This window comes from Sparus aurata, chromosome 16 (assembly GCF_900880675.1).
Source record: "Sparus aurata chromosome 16, fSpaAur1.1, whole genome shotgun sequence".
NCBI lineage: Eukaryota > Metazoa > Chordata > Actinopteri > Spariformes > Sparidae > Sparus > Sparus aurata.
The window spans coordinates 5,445,540-5,463,936 of record NC_044202.1 but is presented as its reverse complement, the minus strand read 5'-3'; the positions used below and the strand labels follow the sequence as shown (position 1 = coordinate 5,463,936).

At 42.9% G+C, this 18,397-nt stretch overlaps 1 protein-coding gene, 1 pseudogene and 2 gene segments (V, D, J or C); all 4 read left to right on the top strand.

Annotated features, from left to right (window-relative positions):
- Positions 1-1,616: 1,616 nt before the first annotated feature.
- LOC115566048 (uncharacterized) lies at positions 1,617-3,724 on the top strand (annotated as a pseudogene).
- Positions 3,725-5,644: 1,920 nt separating this feature from the next.
- LOC115566099 (T cell receptor beta variable 18-like) lies at positions 5,645-6,666 on the top strand. The segment is given in 3 exon segments: positions 5,645-5,827; positions 5,919-6,214; positions 6,625-6,666. Coding segments are annotated over 3 exon segments (351 nt in total).
- The window catches only part of LOC115566089 (M1-specific T cell receptor beta chain), a gene marked incomplete in the record, with an annotated part of 384,816 nt that continues 372,870 nt past the window's right edge, over positions 6,452-18,397 (top strand). The window contains 1 exon segment of the mRNA XM_030391829.1: positions 6,452-6,517. Within this exon segment, the coding sequence (XP_030247689.1) occupies positions 6,466-6,517 (52 nt within the window).
- Positions 7,918-8,656, top strand: LOC115566095 (T cell receptor beta variable 18-like). The segment is given in 2 exon segments: positions 7,918-8,214; positions 8,322-8,656. Coding segments are annotated over 2 exon segments (378 nt in total).

Here is an 18,397-nt window from a genome sequence, read left to right as displayed (position 1 = left end):
CACCAAACCTGATGTTTACACTGGAACATTCACAGTGAAGAATGTGGAGCCAGGAGATAAAGGCTTGTATATCTGTGCTGTGAGTGAACACAGTGATACAGACACATGAGAGCGCTGAACAAAAACCTCAGTGCACTGCTGGCATATCTATCAGTGAGTGTGTGTAGCAGCTCTACTGTAGGGGGACCTGGAGGACAATCAGACAACATGACATCACACAGCAACACTCACACCTGGAACTCTTCACGTCTCTGTTGTAACGTCACACCTCCCATCACACACACTGACAGTGACTCTGCTCTCTGAGCTCATTTAGCTCAGGACACAATAATGATAACAACTGGACTGATCACACTCTCTGCAGCTCTGCTCTGCATTATAGGTACTGAACATTGTGATGCTGATGATTTGATTTAGTCCATTCAGTTTTCATGATGAAGAGGAGTCACTGGTGGTTCTGTAACATGACAAGACCTTTTTCTTTCACAGGTCTGATCGATGGGAGTGATGTCACTCAGACTCCTCTGCTGTGGATGAACGAGGATCAGTCTGCCACCATGAACTGCAGTCACACTAAGGACCATTCACATGACCAGATGTACTGGTACAGACAGCTCTCAGAGGAGGGGATGAAGCAGATAGTTTTCACAACCGCATACAGTGATCATCAATATGAAAGTGGCTTCAGTGCTGACAAATTTCCAGCAACGAAGAAAGATGCTCTGACTGGATCTCTGACAGTGGAGAGGCTGCTGTTCAATGACAGTGGAGTGTATTTCTGTGCTGTGAGTAAACACAGTGATACAGGTGACTGAGACAGCTGTACAAATACCAACTGTTGGTGTCACAGTGAAAAGCAGACAGCTGTCCTTTTATTTAACTGTAGAGTGAACTACAGAGTCATCTTTCACCAAACATGAGAAAGATGTTGGTTGATATATGTCAGGCTCTACTTGTTTTTACACTATATTTATTCATTTTTAAACTTCATTCTTATGAAAGCATTTAAAAGCACAGTGTCCGCTGGTTTCACTGAATTCAAGCATCATTTCATACCCGACAGGTTTTGTTGTCCAAGCTCTAATAAAGACACATGAGGAAGTTGAACATAAACCCAAAGTCACTGTTTGCACCACAGTTTCTAAATCCAAAGATCTCATGTGCTGCAGGAGGACCATGAATGTACCCAGTTAATGTGATCACATCCCACAAAACACACTGTCTGACACTCCCATCTGCAACTACAGCTCTGTGTGTGTTTCTACACTGACTGTTATGTGTTTGACTCTGACTTTCTCAACATGGACTTCACCAAACATGGTCTCTGCAGCTTGTTACTGTTTCTGCTCTCCATAAAAGGTGAAGTACAGAATTATCAGCAGTGCTGAGCAGCATCTACTAGAACATCTGTTAGAGTTCTGCTGCATGTAAATTAAAATGTTTACCTCAGTTATTGTTAACTGTTTTTTAACACAGGTCTGACTGATGGAAGTGATGTCAAACAAACTGACATACTGTCGAAAGACAAGGGTGAAAATGCAACAATAAACTGCAGTCACACTAAAACTGTCCAGTATTTCCAGATGTACTGGTACAGACAGCTTCCAGGAGCAACAATGGAACAAATAGTGTACACAAGATTCGGCAGAGATAATCATGAATTTCAAACCAACTTCAGTGAGGAGAAATTTTCAGGCACCAAACCTGACGCTTTCACTGGAACACTCACAGTGAAGAATGTGGAGCCAGGAGATGAAGGCTTGTATTTCTGTGCTGTGAGTCAACACAGTGATACAGACACATGAGAGCGCTGAACAAAAACCTCAGTGCACTGCTGGCATATCTATCAGTGAGTGTGTGTGTGAGCCTGCTTTCATACTGAACATAGGGGGAACAGTAAATTGAATGATATCAGCCTAAAAATCACAGGTCATATCTGTTGTTTGGAAAGAAGTCAGGAGTATGAATTTGAAAGTTGTGTGAGCCTCCTTTCATACTGAGCAGAGGGGGAACAGTATCTGACAGTCATACTCCAAGCTGTCAGGATGCGTTCCCCCTGTTTAAAATGGTCAAATTGAATAACATGAAAACCATCTGAACTGATGCACATTTTTGGTTTGTCCTTCTGGTTAAATTCTATACACCTCATCTTAAATTTTTCATTTGATATTTGAAATTAAAATTAGTTCTGCACAGTTGATCAAAATATCACTCAGGGTTGGGGAAATCCGGGGAAATTCAAGGCGTGGTTATACCAGCATGGCATCCTGCCTAGAATACTGTGGCCATTGCTGGTATACGAATTTCCCATCTCTACTGTGGAAGGACTCGAGAGGAGGGTCAGCAGCCACCTATGACGTTGGTTGGGCTTACCTCGAAGCCTAAGCAGCATCGCCCTCTACGGTAACAAGAACAAGCTGACGCTCCCCATCAACAGACTTAACGAGGAGTTCATGGTCACCAGAGCAAGGGAGGTGCTCCAATACCAGGAATCCAAGGACCTGAAAGTATCTCAAGTGGGCATTGAGGTGAGGACTGGCAGAAAGTGGAGGGCTCAGGAGGCTGTGGACCAGGCAGAATCACGGCTGCGTCACAAAGAGCTTGTGGGATCGGTGGCAACTGGCCGTGCAGGTCTGGGAACAATTCCGACAATCCACTACAACAAACTTGAGGGCAAGGAAAGGCGGGACCTTGTTCAACGCGAAGTGAGAGCTGGGGTCGAGGAACAGCGTGCAAGCCAGACAGTGGGATTGAGACAACAGGGTGCATGGACCAGATGGGAAGAAGCCATGGATAGGAAGATCTCGTGGCCTGAGTTGTGGAAGGCGGAACCCTACCGCATCAAATTCCTCATTCAGTCTGTCTATGATGTCCTGCCCAGCCCGTCGAACCTCTTCTGTTGGGGCAAGGTCGACACTCCAGCGTGTCCCTTGTGCCAAGGAAGAGGAACTCTGGAGCACATCCTCAGCAGCTGTCCCAAAGCACTTGGAGATGGTCGCTATCGCTGGCACCATGACCAGGTGCTGAAGGCGGTTGCTGAGTCCATCAACACTGCCATCGACCAGAATAAGCACTCGCAACCACCAAGGCATGAAATTTCATTCGTGCGAGCTGGAGAACAACTACCCTCCCGACCGAAAGCCCAAACAGGCCTCCTGGGAGCAGCGAAGGACTGGCAGCTAAAGGTGGACCTGGGAAAACAGCTTCGATTCCCTGAAAACATCATGGAAACCAGCCTTAGATCAGACATCGTCCTGCTCTCAGAGTCATCCAAGCAAGTCATTTTGTTGGAGCTAACGGTGCCCTGAGAGGAGAGGATGGAGGAAGCCAGTGAGAGGAAGAGAGAGAAATATGCGGAGCTGGTGGAGGAGTGCCGCAGACGGGGGTGGTGTGCAAGGTGCTTTCCCATTGAAGTTGGAGGACGGGGCTTTGCAGGAAAGTCACTCTGTAAGGCCTACAGCCTCCTGGGCATCACCGGAGCACACAAAAGAAAAGCCATCAATACAGCATCCGAGGCTGCAGAGGAAGCCTCACGATGGCTGTGGATCAGGAGGGACAAGCAGTGGGCGACAGCTTCTTGGACACAGGCCGGGAACTGATCACTCCCGGTCGGGTCGCCTGGGTGAGGGGGTCTGAAGTTGAAAGACCCGAAACCCCCCGTGACCCCAGGTACTATCAATGAGGATGTGTCCAAGAGACTGCATCACAAGATGTATGTAGCAACCAGGAGTATGAATTTGAAAATTGTGTGAGCCTCCTTTCATGTTGAGCAGAGGGGGAACAGTATCTGACAGTAATATTCCAAGCTGTCAGGATGCGTTCCCCCTTTTTAAATGGTGAAATTAAATAATATCAGCCTGAAAATCACAGGACGTATCTGTTGTTTGGAAAGAAGTCGGGAGTATGAATTTGAAAGTTGTGTGAGCCTCCTTTCATACTGAACAGAGGGGGAACAGTATCGGACAGTAGCATTCCAAGCTGTCAGGATGCGTTCCCCCTGTTTAAATGGTCAAATTTAATGATACCAGCCTGAAAATCACAGGACACATTTATTTTTTGGAAAGAAGTCAGGAGTATGAATTTGAAAGTTGTGTGAGCCTCCTTTCATGTTGAACCGAGGGGGAACAGTATCTGACAGTCGTACTCCAAGCTGTCAGGATGTGTTCCCCCTTTTTAAAATGGTCAAATTTAATGATACCAGCCTGAAAATCACAGGACACATTTATTTTTTGGAAAGAAGTCAGGAGTATGAATTTGAAAGTTGTGTGAGCCTCCTTTCATGTTGAACAGAGGGGGAACAGTATCTGACAGCAGTATTCCAAGCTGTCAGGATGCGTTCCCCCTGTGTTAAATGGTCAAATTGAATGATATCAGCCTGAAAATCACAGGACTTGTCTGTTGTGGGGAAAGAAGTCAGGAGTATGAATTTGAAAGTTGTGTGAGCCTCCTTTCATACTGAACAGAGGGGGAACAGTATCTGACAGTAGCATTCCAAGCTGTCAGGATGCGTTCCCCCTCTTTAAAATGGTCAAATTTAATGATATCAGCCTGAAAATCACAGGACACATTTATTTTTTGGAAAGAAGTCAGGAGTATGAATTTGAAAGTTGTGTGAGCCTCCTTTCATGTTGAACAGAGGGGGAACAGTATCTGACAGCAGTATTCCAAGCTGTCAGGATGCGTTCCCCCTGTTTAAATGGTCAAATTTAATGACACCAGCCTGAAAATCACAGGACACATTTATTTTTTGGAACAAAGTCAGGAGTATGAATTTGAAAGTTGTGTGAGCCTCCTTTCATGTTGAACCGAGGGGGAACAGTATCTGACAGCAGTATTCCAATCTGTCAGGATGCGTTCCCCCTGTTTAAATGGTCAAATTGAATGATATCAGCCTGAAAATCACAGGACTTATCTGTTGTTTGGAAATGAAGTCAGGAGTATGAATTTAAAAGTTGTGTGAGCCTCCTTTCATACTGAACAGAGGGGGAACAGTATCTGACAGTAATATTCCAAGCTGTCAGGATGCATTCCCCCTGTTTAAATGGTCAAATTGAATAACATCAGAACCATCTGAACTGATGCACATTTTTGGTTTGTCCTTCCAGTTAAATTCTTGACACCTCATCTTAAATTTTTCATTTGATATTTGAAATCAAAATTAGTTCTGCACAGTTGATCAAAATATCACTCTGGGTTGTAAAATCACATCGTGATTCAAAAAGCTTTTCAGTAAATTTCCTCTGTTTTTGAATCATAACACATCATAGTAGATGTTAAATGATCTCAACATGATTGCAGCTCTAATAAAAATCTTTGACTTATCTTTGTGAGCATTTAACTATAATATAAGTCATCTTTCGTATTTTTTCACTACGCTCTCCTTCATGTTGTTTGAGTGCCATCTAAGACTGGGTGATGATGCTTCAGAATAATACTGCAATATTTTTAGGATAAATATCGATGAATATATGTTGATGTTTTGAAATCTCCTAAAAAGCACAAAAAATGAAATGTCACAACATTCCTGACCATATATTGATGTTGCAGGGATGACTACCTTCACTTTCCCAAAATATCAACACAATGAGATTTCTGATAAATAACCAGTATCACAGTTATCTTACATACTGTAGGAGGACCTCGAGGACCACAAATCATCCAGGATACGTACACCCAGGACTGAACGTCACACACATGACACTCCCACCTGCAGCTTCTTAGACCTCTAACTACTCTGACAGTTGTGTTGGACCTGTTGCAGTCTTTAAACTGAAGAACATGGACATTATCAAACATTGTCTCCTAATACTTCTGCTCTGGATTACAGGTGAGATCTACCCACAACACAACAGCCTTTTAACCTTTGTTAGCAAAAAGGTGAAAATCACTCGTGATAATGTTTGCTGTGATACACACAGGTCTAACTGCTGCTGATGATGTGACCCAGGATGACATACTGTGGAGATACAAGGGGGAAAATGCAACAATAACCTGCAGCCACACAAAGGGTGGAAGCTATATGTACATGTATTGGTACAGACAGCTGCCAGGAGAAACAATGAAACAAATAGTGTTCACTATGGCAAACTCCAATCCTGACTTTCAACCCAACTTCAGCAAGGAGAAATTCTCAGTCACCAAAACTAAAGCTGAGAGTGGAACATTCACAGTGAAGAATGTGGAGCCAGGAGATAAAGGCTTGTATTTCTGTGCTGTGAGTCAACACAGTGATACAGACACATGAGAGCGCTGAACAAAAACCTCAGTGCACTGCTGGCATATCTATCAGTGAGTGTGTGTAACAGCTCTACTGTAGGGGGACCTCGAGGACAATCAGACAACATGACATCACACAGCAACACTCACACCTGGAACTCTTCACGTCTCTGTTGTAACGTCACACCTCCCATCACACACACTGACAGTGACTCTGCTCTCTGAGCTCATTTAGCTCAGGACACAATAATGATGACAGCTGGTCTGATCACACTCTCTGCAGCTCTGCTCTGCATTATAGGTACTGTACATTGTGGCGCTGATGATTTGATTTAGTCCATTCAGTTTTCATGATGAAGAGGAGTCACTGGTGGTTCTGTAACACGACAAGATCTTTTTCTTTCACAGGTCTAATCGATGGGAGTGATGTCACTCAGACTCCCCTGCTGTGGATGATGGAGGGTCAGTCTGCCACGATGAACTGCAGTCACACTAAGGGCACGTCATATTACGAGATGTACTGGTACAGACAGCTGCCTGGACAGAGGATGAAGGAGATAGTTTTCACAACTCAAAGTCCCCCACATCAATATGAAAGTGGCTTCAGCGCTGAGAAATTTCCAGCAACGAAGAAAGATGCTCTGACTGGATCTTTGACAGTGGAGAGGCTGCTGCTCAATGACAGTGGAGTGTATTTCTGTGCTGTGAGTAAACACAGTGATACAGGTGACTGAGACAGCTGTACAAATACTCAACTGTTGGTGTCACAGTGAAAAGCAGACAGCTGTCCTTTTATTGAACTGTAGAGGGAACTACAGAGTCATCTTTCACCAAACATGAGAAAGATGTTAGTTGATATATTTCAGGCTCTAGTTGTTTTTACACTATATTTATTTATTTTTAAATTTTATTCTCATGAAAGTATTTAAAAGCACAGTGTCAGCTGGTGTCACTGAATCATTTCAAACCTGACAGGTTCTGTTGTCCAAGCTCTAATAAAGCCACATGTGGAAGTTGATCATAAACCCCAGGTCACTGTTTGCACCACTGTTTCTAAAACCAATGATCTCATGTGCTGCAGGAGGACCTGGAGGACCATGAATGTACCCAGTTACTGTGATCACATCCCACAAAACACACTGTCTGACACTCCCACCTGCAACTACAGCTCTGTGTGTGTCACTACACTGACTGTTATGTGTTCGACTCCGACTTTCTCAACATGGACTTCACCAAACATGGTCTCTGCAGCTTGTTACTGTTTCTGCTCTCCATAAAAGGTGAAGTACAGAATTACAAGCAGTCCTGAGCAGCATTGATTAGAACGTCTGTTAGAGTTCTGCTGCATGCAAATCGAAATGTTGACCTCAGGTATTGTTAACTGTTTTTCACATAGGTCTGACTGATGGAAGTGACGTCCACCAGACTGACATACTGTGGAAAGAGAAGGGTGACAGCGCAACAATGAACTGCAGTCACACCAAGACTGTTGAGTATTTATGGATGTACTGGTTCAGACAGCTTCCAGGAGCAACAATGGAGCAAATAGTGTACACAACAATTGGCAGAGATAATCAGGAATTTGAACCCAACTTCAGTGAGGAGAAATTCTCAGCCCTCAAACTTGACCCTTTCAATGGAACATTCACAGTGAAGAATGTGGAGCCAGCAGATAAAGGCTTGTATTTCTGTGCTGTGAGTCAACACAGTGATACAGACACATGAGAGCGCTGAACAAAAACCTCAGTGCACTGCTGGCATATCTATCAGTGAGTGTGTGTAGCAGCTCTACTGTAGGGGGACCTGGAGGACAATCAGACAACATGACATCACACAGCAACACTCACACCTGGAACTCTTCACGTCTCTGTTGTAACGTCACACCTCCCATCACACACACTGACAGTGACTCTGCTCTCTGAGCTCATTTAGCTCAGGACACAATAATGATGACAGCTGGTCTGATCACACTCTCTGCAGCTCTGCTCTGCATTATAGGTACTGAACATTGTGATGCTGATGTTTTGATTTAGTCCATTCAGTTTTCCTGATGAAGAGGAGTCACTGGTGGTTCTGTAACACGACGAGATCTTTTTCTTTCACAGGTCTAATCGATGGGAGTGATGTCACTCAGACTCCTCTACTGTTGATGATGGAGGGTCAGTCTGCCACGATGGACTGCAATCACACTAAAGGCAACACATATCGTCAGATGTATTGGTACAGACAGCTGCCAGAGGAGGGGATGAAGCAAATAGTCCTCACAACTGCATACAGTGATTATGAATATGAAAGTGGGTTCAGCGCTGAGAAATTTCCAGCAACGAAGAAAGATGCTCTGACTGGATCTTTGACAGTGGAGAGGCTGCTGCTCAGTGACAGTGGAGTGTATTTCTGTGCTGTGAGAGTACACAGTGATACAGGTGACTGAGACAGCTGTACAAATACCAACTGTTGGTGTCACAGTGAATTAAAAACATCAGTGTCTTTAATCACCTGTAGGGGGAGCTCGAGTGGCAGCATATGGTTGGAAAGATTCATTTTTCACAGAATACATCAGTGAAAGCAAAAATTATGGTGAAAATAACGATAATTTCCTCTTATTTTGAATCATATCATAACACATTATATGTTAAAAATAATCTCAATATGATTGCAGCTCTAATACAAATCTTTGATTTACCTTTGCAACCCTTTAACTATAAAATAAGTCATCTTTCCTATAATTCTTGCATCGCAGAACACAGTTGAAACCCAGCCTGATGGTTATAATGCCAGTGCTGACTAAAAAGAAAACATGTAGAAAACATTTTATTTGTCAACCACAATCACTCCTGTGTCCAGAATCAACAAGATCCAACAAATCTCCTCAAAAGCGCAACAAAATGAAACAGACAGATGGACTGCGGTCATGACCTTGGAGACAGAATTTAAGGATCAACATGGTGATGTTATCCATGAGGAAGAATCCTGAACATAACAAATCTCTGTCCCCCCCCCCCCTGAGGTGATCCTATAACATCCGTTCAGTCTGTCAGTCGATGCAGAAAGAGAGGAAGATAAAGACATCATGATCAGAAACATCTACAGGATCACTCTGCTGCTTCTCTGGCTCTCCTGTAGGTTTAAATTTACACTGTTTGCTAAAAACCTACATTTTTTGCAACCCTTTTTCTTCACTCAGTGTTTTTCTCTTCAAATGCAGGTCGTTCACTGAGCGTTCAAGTCGATCAGGGTCCATCATCGATATTAGGAAGTCCTGATGGTTCAGCAACAATCAGCTGCAACCATTCAGACAGTTCATACTATGTAATACTGTGGTACCAGCAGCCGACGGGGGACGCTGGCCTCAAACTCATAGGATTAACTCAGTATAAGAGCCCAACTATAGAGGAGCCATTCAAAGAGCATTTCAAGGTGACAGGAGACGGCTCGTCAAAATCTGAACTTCATGTACAAAAGCTCAGACTGCCAGAAGACAGCGGCATGTATTACTGTGCAGCTAGTAGCACAGTGACTCAATTACACTCTTGCCTATACAAAAACCCTCTCTGATAGTCAACCACATAAATTCCCAGTGAAGAAGAGCACACCTGCATCTAACTGCAGCCTGTGGCAGGAAATCATCACTGATATCAACCTCAAAACAGTCTTTTTCTGTGTTTAAGGGAAGGCCTAACGCTGGTATTCTCCAACGTGGATCCTATTTTCCCATGTTTTGTGTCTAAGTAACAAGAGTTTTTGAAATAAGTCTAATATTAAGGTAGATGCCTGCAGCTGCAATGTAATCCCTACAGACAATTACACGCTGCCAAAGTACGTCCACTATAATTGTGTCGTTGTTCCAAGTGTCTGACAACATGATGAAAAAGATCCCTACACAGATGGTTATCTTAATTAAAGATAAAGATCCTTTTTGTTTACCCAGAAACAGGCGCGTTTCCTTCCGCCAAAGCCACCAGACTCCATTTGGAAAAACAGTTATTTAATCTTTGTAAAACCGACTTCATTTAAACTCGACAGGAATACAAAATAACTCTCAAGAAAACAATCCTTGTTTGTCTTTCTACTCTTCAACAATTGCTAGCTCTGTTTAAGGCTCAATAAACTCCCTATTAATCGTGATTGATGTGACAATATCGGGACAGGAGCGTGAGAGAGGGCAGACATTAGAGAAGCTGCGGGGGGGAAAATACGTTAGGACATTGTTCTGTTGGCTACAGCAGTAAATCTAAATACTGGACCTATTTCAAATTCATTTCCACACAAAAATACAGCTAAATAGGATCCAGGTTGATAAAGGACTGAGTTACCCTTTAATCAACAAAGAATAATACTATACAAATCCACTGATGAAGACATGTGACGGTCCATAGTGTCGACTCCTCCTCCTCCTTCACATCCAGGCAGCTCTCTTCTGTTTGCAGTCATCATCTGTTACCATCATGATTAGACTCCTCGTATATTTAGCAGCTCTGCCGTTCTGTTTAACAGGTAAAATTCCATTAAAATCCTACCTCAATATTTTCAGTACATTTGATTTTTGTCACTAAAGCTGGTTATTTCAAATGTCTCTTGCAGAACTCTCAAAAAACAGTGTTCAACAGACTCCCACTGCCCTGATCAAACATGCTGGAGAAGAAGTCCAGATGAGCTGCAACCATTCAAACACTGATTTTAACATGATCCAGTGGTATAAACAGTCTGCTGGGAGAAATGATATGGCTCTAATTGGCTATGTACTTGTCACTTCTGCAAAGGTTGAAGATCAATTTAAAGACTTTTATGAAGTCACTGGTAACGGGGGAAGTCTGTCAAGTCTTAAGATTGCAAAGAGTCGATCTGAAGACAGTGCAGTGTATTTCTGTGGTGCCAGTAGAGCACAGTGGTACAGAAATCCTCCTTCTTCTACAAAAACCTCCTCAGACAAAGCAGGTTACACAATAACACAAATTACCACATGAAGAAAAAACTAACCACATTGTGAATGTTTGATATCAGACAGCTGGTTCACCATCAGGCAGTTAGATTCTTATTTTATCCGTTAGGGTGCAGTGTTTCTCCACAGATCTGTTGATATGTGATCTTTTATTTTCTATCCACTTTAACAACAAGATTTAGTGGATGTGATGAGCAGCTCAGTGCATCTCTAAGAGGAGGGACTTGGACGATTTCTTCACACCTCCACCACCCTCCTTGGTTTTCTGATATGAGGACTCACTTATTGAAAATTAGGAGGGAATCATCAGCATACATGCATGGATAGTGATGAAAACAGCAGCAGAAACAACACTGAGTTTAAATCTGGTCAGAAAGCACAACATGTTGATCGCCATCTGCTGCATCACCTTGAATGTTATACTGGTTTCAGGTAATGAAATGGAACAACTGATGTTTGTTCTTTTTCTGTTAATCTCATTTACAACTAGAGATTCCTGATTTTGTTCTGTTGATGCCTTTTACACAGGTTCCTCTCCAAGTGACCAGATCAAACAGATTCCAGCCCAGATGTTCTACAAACCTCAAGAAACAGCCAAAATAACCTGTTCCCACAGTATTCAAAGCTACTATGTAATCCTTTGGTACAAGACGTCAAAGAACAGACAGCTACAGTTACTGGGATACATGTATAGAGAAAGTGTGTTTCCTGAGAAAACTGGAGTGGAAGAGACTGTGAAGATAGAAGGGAATGCAAACAAAGACAAGAACTGCACATTAACAATTGAAGGACTCAAACTGAACAGCAGAGCAGTTTACTTCTGTGCTGCTAGATTACACAGTGCTACATATCACTGATCCTCTGTACAAAAACATCCCAATCACATGACACCACCCACCTCAAGCCTTCATGTTGGTTTGCTGATAGGAGGGTCTACTCACAGAGGAGGCTGGAAATAATCACTATAACTACTGATAGACTGACAATACCTTTCATATCAATACAATTATTACCAAACACAAAAGACAAAATGATCCTCATATTCATAAGCATTCATTTGAACAATATTCTGGTATCAGGTAATATTATCTAGAGTTTTTACATCTGTTTCAAGTATATTACTTTCAGTTGTATCTACACTTGACTTTTTCTGGTATTTTTTCAACAGGTTTGTCTTTAAGTGACCAAGTCCACCAGACTCCAGCTGATATGTTCAGTCAACCAGGAAAAGAAGCCAAAATCAACTGTTTTCACACCATTCCAAACTATAATCGAATCCTCTGGTACAAGCAGACAAACAGACAACTACAGTTTCTGGGATACATGTATACCAGCTCCAACCCAGAGGATGGAGCAGGTGTGAAGATAGAAGGCAGTGCAAAGAAAGACGAAAACTGCACATTAACAATTGAAGGACTCACACTGAGCAGCAGTGCAGTTTACTTCTGTGCAGCTAGTTAACACAATGCTACATATCACTGATTCTCTGTACAAAAACCTCCTCACCACACATAATTACAGCTTTCAGCCTCTCACACCTGGAATAAGCCAGTGTCACCAATGTTGGTCTTTCCTCTCATCCAAATCAGATATGATAGTCGGAGGTTTCTTATGTGCAGCTATGCAAAACTTTACCTGCCACATGCTGCCTCATTCAGTACCTATAAAAAGTACTCACCCCGTCATCGTCTCTCCTTTTATTGCTTTTTCTGAATGGAATTCTGGTCAATATACAAAATATATTCAATCAGACAGCTGGTTCACCACCAGGCAGTTAGATTCTTATTTTATCCGTTAGGGTGCAATGTTTCTCCACAGATCTGTTGATATGTGATTTTATATTTCTGGCCACTTTAACAACAAGATTTTGTGGATGTGACGAGCAGCTCAGTGCGTCTCTAAAAAGGAGGGACTCGGACGTTTTTTTCACACCTCCACCACCCACCTTGGTCCTCTGATTGAAGGACTCACTTACATAAAATTAGGAGAGAATCATCAGCATACATGCATGGATAGTGATGAAAACAGCAGCAGAAACAAGACTGAGTTTAAATTCAGAAAGAAAACACAACATGTTGAACGCCGTCTGCTGCATAACGTTGAATGTTATGCTGGTTTCAGGTAATGGAATGAAACATCTGACGTTTGTTCTCTTTCTCTTTAGCTCATTTACAACTACAGAGTCAATGAAAGTGTGGCGAGCGTAGGGAGGACACAAGACACAGTAATATCGAATTGCCTGTGTTCAAAGGATAGTAGGCCTACTGACTGCAACAATGTCACCTTGGGACTTTCACCCAAAGATTTAACTCTGTCAATTGATCTCAGGACACGCAAGTAAGGTCACTCATTAGGCATGAGATGTGGTTCACAGTTAAATACACTTTATTATTAAATATTAAAACAATGCATCGCCCACACAAATTGTAAAAAAGGAACTATTCAGCCTGAGGCTCGCTGGTGTGGAGAAACTAGTGAGGGAAGGGGTCCAAACAAAATATCATAAGTCACCCGGGCACGTGACAATCACACACTCACACACACTTTGTGAATAACCAAAAATCCCAGGGAAGCACAGCATACAGGGAAGGAAGGGACACCACCACCCAGGTCACCAGCACCACCACCACCACCGGCCTCTGCGAAGAAAAGGAACACAAGAGAACAGTCACACAGTAAAACAAAACTAGTATAAAATGGAAACTGGGCAAATTATAGTCAAACCAAACAATATATCTATTGCCCAGAATAAACCAACTATAAAGACAAGAAAAGAAAGCAAATAGCACAAATTGTATGCAAACAAACCTGCCACCACCACCTGCCCCAAACAAATGAATTACACTAGTTAGTTAAATCAAATTAACCAAAAGGATATCAAAAGTCCGGACAGGTGGGTGTGGTTTCTGGGCTTCTCCTCTTTAAGGTGTCGGCGTGTAGTTTGATCATAAAAGGAGTCTGCGGAATCAAGGCTGGATGGAGTGAAGAAGCAATCTTTATTAAAACAGAATCTAGCGCCTTGAGTCCGGTCAGAAGCGGCCGCGTTCTGATATTATCAAATCTGTGGACAAAACAATGCCAAAATGCTCGCCCTCGCGCCCTCAAAACCTCAGCCTTTGCTCTTAGGAGGTTTTCCAAGTGCCACACCCGTTTCTTCCCCTGCACCGGCCTTTAGAGCCCCTTTCCCAGTAAACACCCACTTCTTCTAATTGGTTATTTTGGCATATTATCCAATAGACCAAAATAGGAGTTGACCGGTTTCCCTACTCTTCTCCCCTAACTCATCTGACCTGGCTGCGGTCAGCTGTAGGTCTTGTCCCCAAAATGACCCAAATGGGTTCCCCATCCCTCTACAGGAACATAAACGCTTGGGCATCTCCCACCATTTGGCGGGGGCCAACCTTAGGTTTAGTACTTTATGATGGTCTGCCGTCTGCTAACCTTTAGCCTTCACCAGTTGAAAAACTACTTTAGGACCCCTGGAGCTGCGAGCCTCACTCTGTCTGCACTCTTTAACTCACATGAGGAGAAACAATTAGTCATCATTTAATCTACTCTAAGTAAATTCAAAAATCAGAATGTGTTGCCCTCGAGATACCTCATGGGGTAAAGAAAACAAATAAACAAAAACCAAGTTAAGGTGTCAGAATGAAACTAAAAACATGGCCACGAAGGCACACTTAAGATAGCAGTGACTTAGCAGCGAAACAGCTGCAAAGCAGCGGTAATGCAGCGGCCAAAGCTTCGACACAGCGGGCGACAGAGCAGTGGCAAAGCTGCGACAGAGCGGTGACAAAGCAGCAGACAAAGCAGCAGTGGTCAGCTGATCGTGACTTTTCTTATGTCACACGGATCGTTCGGCCCAATGGCTGTATCTCATCTAAAAAGAACAAATTGAACACGATTAAAATGAGCCTACCATACCGGTTTCAAGCGTGGCAGTAAAACTACAACATACCTTGTGACCGGATCAGATACACACACACAGTTGTGAGAGAGGGAGAGACACATGCGGCTGCCAGCATTTACCTGCAACCATGCTAACGTTAGCTTAAAAGTGTATCGACCAAGATAGTGCAGACAAAGAGGACCAGCGCACACCAAGCGGGGCTCGTCAGCTCAGCCGCTCTGCAGCAAAACATACATGTGCTATAAGAACAAAGGGATCAACACCTGGCAACGTGGAAACGACGAGCAGCGTACAATCCTACCTGCCGAGAGCCAAAACTTCTGGACCAGAAGTGACGCGTTAGACAGGAGCGCAAAGAGAAAGCACCAGGAACAGCTACCGCATTTATACTCTGTTCTGCCTACAATGGGTGGCTACCATTGGTGCTCAATTAATGACCAGATACAAAAGCATTCTGCTGCTACAAAAGCATCAACGTTTTAGAGTAATGAGGGACAAGGCAGTCTCTTTCACTCGTTTCCATTCGTCATTAATAAGTGAATGTATCCTGATTTGTTCTGTTAATGCCTTTTACACAGGTTCCTCTCCAAGTGACCAGATTAAACAGATTCCAGCCCAGATGTTCTACAAACCTCAAGAAACAGCCAAAATAACCTCTTCCCACAGTATTCGAAGCTACGATCAAATCTTTTGGTACAAGAAGTCAAAGAACAGACAGCTACAGTTACTGGAAAAACTGGAGTGGAAGAGACTGTGAAGATGGAAGGGAATGCAAACAAAGACAAGAGCTGCACATTAACAATTGAAGGACTCAAACTGAACAGCAGTGCAGTTTACTTCTGTGCTGCTAGATTACACAGTGCTACATATTGTAAGGAGAACTTGAAGACCACAAATTATCCAGGATACGTACACCCAGGACTGAGCGTCACACACATGACACTCCCACCTGCAGCTTCTTAGACCTCTAACTACTCTGACAGTTGTGTTGGACCTGTTGCAGTCTTTAAACTGAAGAACATGGACATTATCAAACATTGTCTCCTAATACTTCTGCTCTGGATTACAGGTGAGATCAACCCACAACATTACAGCCTTTAACCTTTGTTAGCAAAAAGATGAAAATCACTCGTGATAACGTTTGCTGTGATACACACAGGTCTAACTGCTGCTGATGATGTGACCCAGGATGACATACTGTGGAGATACAAGGGGGAAAATGCAACAATAACCTGCAGCCACACAAAGGGTGGAGGCTATGTGTACATGTATTGGTACAGACAGCTGCCAGGAGAAACAATGAAACAAATAGTGAGCACTATGGCAAACTCCAATCCTGACTTTCAGCCCAACTTCAGAGAGGAGAAATTCTCAGTCACCAAAACTAAAGCTGAGAGTGGAACATTCACAGTGAAGAATCTGGAGCCAGGAGATAAAGGCTTGTATTTCTGTGCTGTGAGTCAACACAGTGATACAGACACATGAGAGCGCTGAACAAAAACCTCAGTGCACTGCTGGCATATCTATCAGTGAGTGTGTGTAGCAGCTCTACTGTAGGGGGACCTCGAGGACAATCAGACAACATGACATCACACAGCAACACTCACACCTGGAACTCTTCACGTCTCTGTTGTAACGTCACACCTCCCATCACACACACTGACAGTGACTCTGCTCTCTGAGCTCATTTAGCTCAGGACATAATAATGATGACAGCTGGTCTGATCACACTCTCTGCAGCTCTGCTCTGCATTATAGGTACTGAACATTGTGACGCTGAGGCCTGACAGGAGACATTATCAATCAGTTTTGATTATTCCAACCTCTTTAAATTAAAAAGCAATAACAAATTATTTGAGTACATGACGACATATTCTTTTTTGTATTTTACTCCTGCAGGTCTAATCGATGGGAGTGATGTCACTCAGACTCCTCTGCTGTGGATGATGGAGGGTCAGTCTGCCACGATGGACTGCAATCACACTAAGGGCACGTCATATTACGAGATGTACTGGTACAGACAGCTGCCTGGACAGAGGATGAAGCAAATAGTTCTCACAACTCAAAGTCCCCCACATCAATATGAAAGTGGTTTCAGCGCTGATAAATTTCCAGCAACGAAGACGAATGCTCTGACTGGATCTCTGACAGTGGAGAGGCTGCTGTTCAATGACAGTGGAGTGTATTTCTGTGCTGTGAGTAAACACAGTGATACAGGTGACTGAGACAGCTGTACAAATACCCAACTGTTGGTGTCACAGTGAATTAAAGACACCAATCACCTGTAGGTGGAGCTCAAGTTGCAGCATATGGTTGGAAAAATACATCATTCACACCGTATGTACTCCATAATAATGCACATTTTCCTTTTGTCCCTCCAGTTGAATTCTATACACTTAATCTTACATTTTTCTCTTTATTTTTTTAAATAAAAATTAGGGCTGCATAGTTCATTTTATCTGGTAACTTTAATCAACTCTGTGTCTGCAAGCAACAAGATCCATGAAAAGAGTTTCATTACACTCTCTTTCATGTTGCTTGAGTGCCAGCTAGGACTCGGTGATAATGCCGTTGAATAATACTGCAATATTTTTTTGGCTAAATTTCAATCAATGATATGTTGATATTTTGAAATCTCCTCAAAAAGCAAAAAAAGCAATCAAATTTCACATCATTTCTGACCTAACATAAGTATTACAGGGATGACTATCTTTACTTTCCCAAAATATTAAACCAATGAGATTTTTGATAAATAACCAGTATCACAATTATCTTACATATTGTAGGGGGACCTCGAGGACCACAAATCATCCAGGATACGTACACCCAGGACTGAACGTCACACACATGACACTCCCACCTGCAGCTTCTTAGACCTCTAACTACTCTGACAGTAGTGTTGGACCTGTTGCAGTCTTTAAACTGAAGAACATGGACATTATCAAACATTGTCTCCTAATACTTCTGCTCTGGATTACAGGTGAGATCTACCCACAACACAACAGCCTTTTAACCTTTGTTAGCAAAAAGGTGAAAATCATCGTGATAATGTTTGCTGTGATACACACAGGTCTAACTGCTGCTGATGATGTGACCCAGGATGACATACTGTGGAGATACAAGGGGGAAAATGCAACAATAACCTGCAACCACACAAAGGGTGTAGACTATATGTACATGTATTGGTACAGACAGCTGCCAGGAGAAACAATGAAACAAATAGTGAGCACTATGGCAAACTCCAATCCTGACTTTCAACCCAACTTCAGAGAGGAGAAATTCTCAGTCACCAAAACTAAAGCTGAGAGTGGAACATTCACAGTGAAGAATGT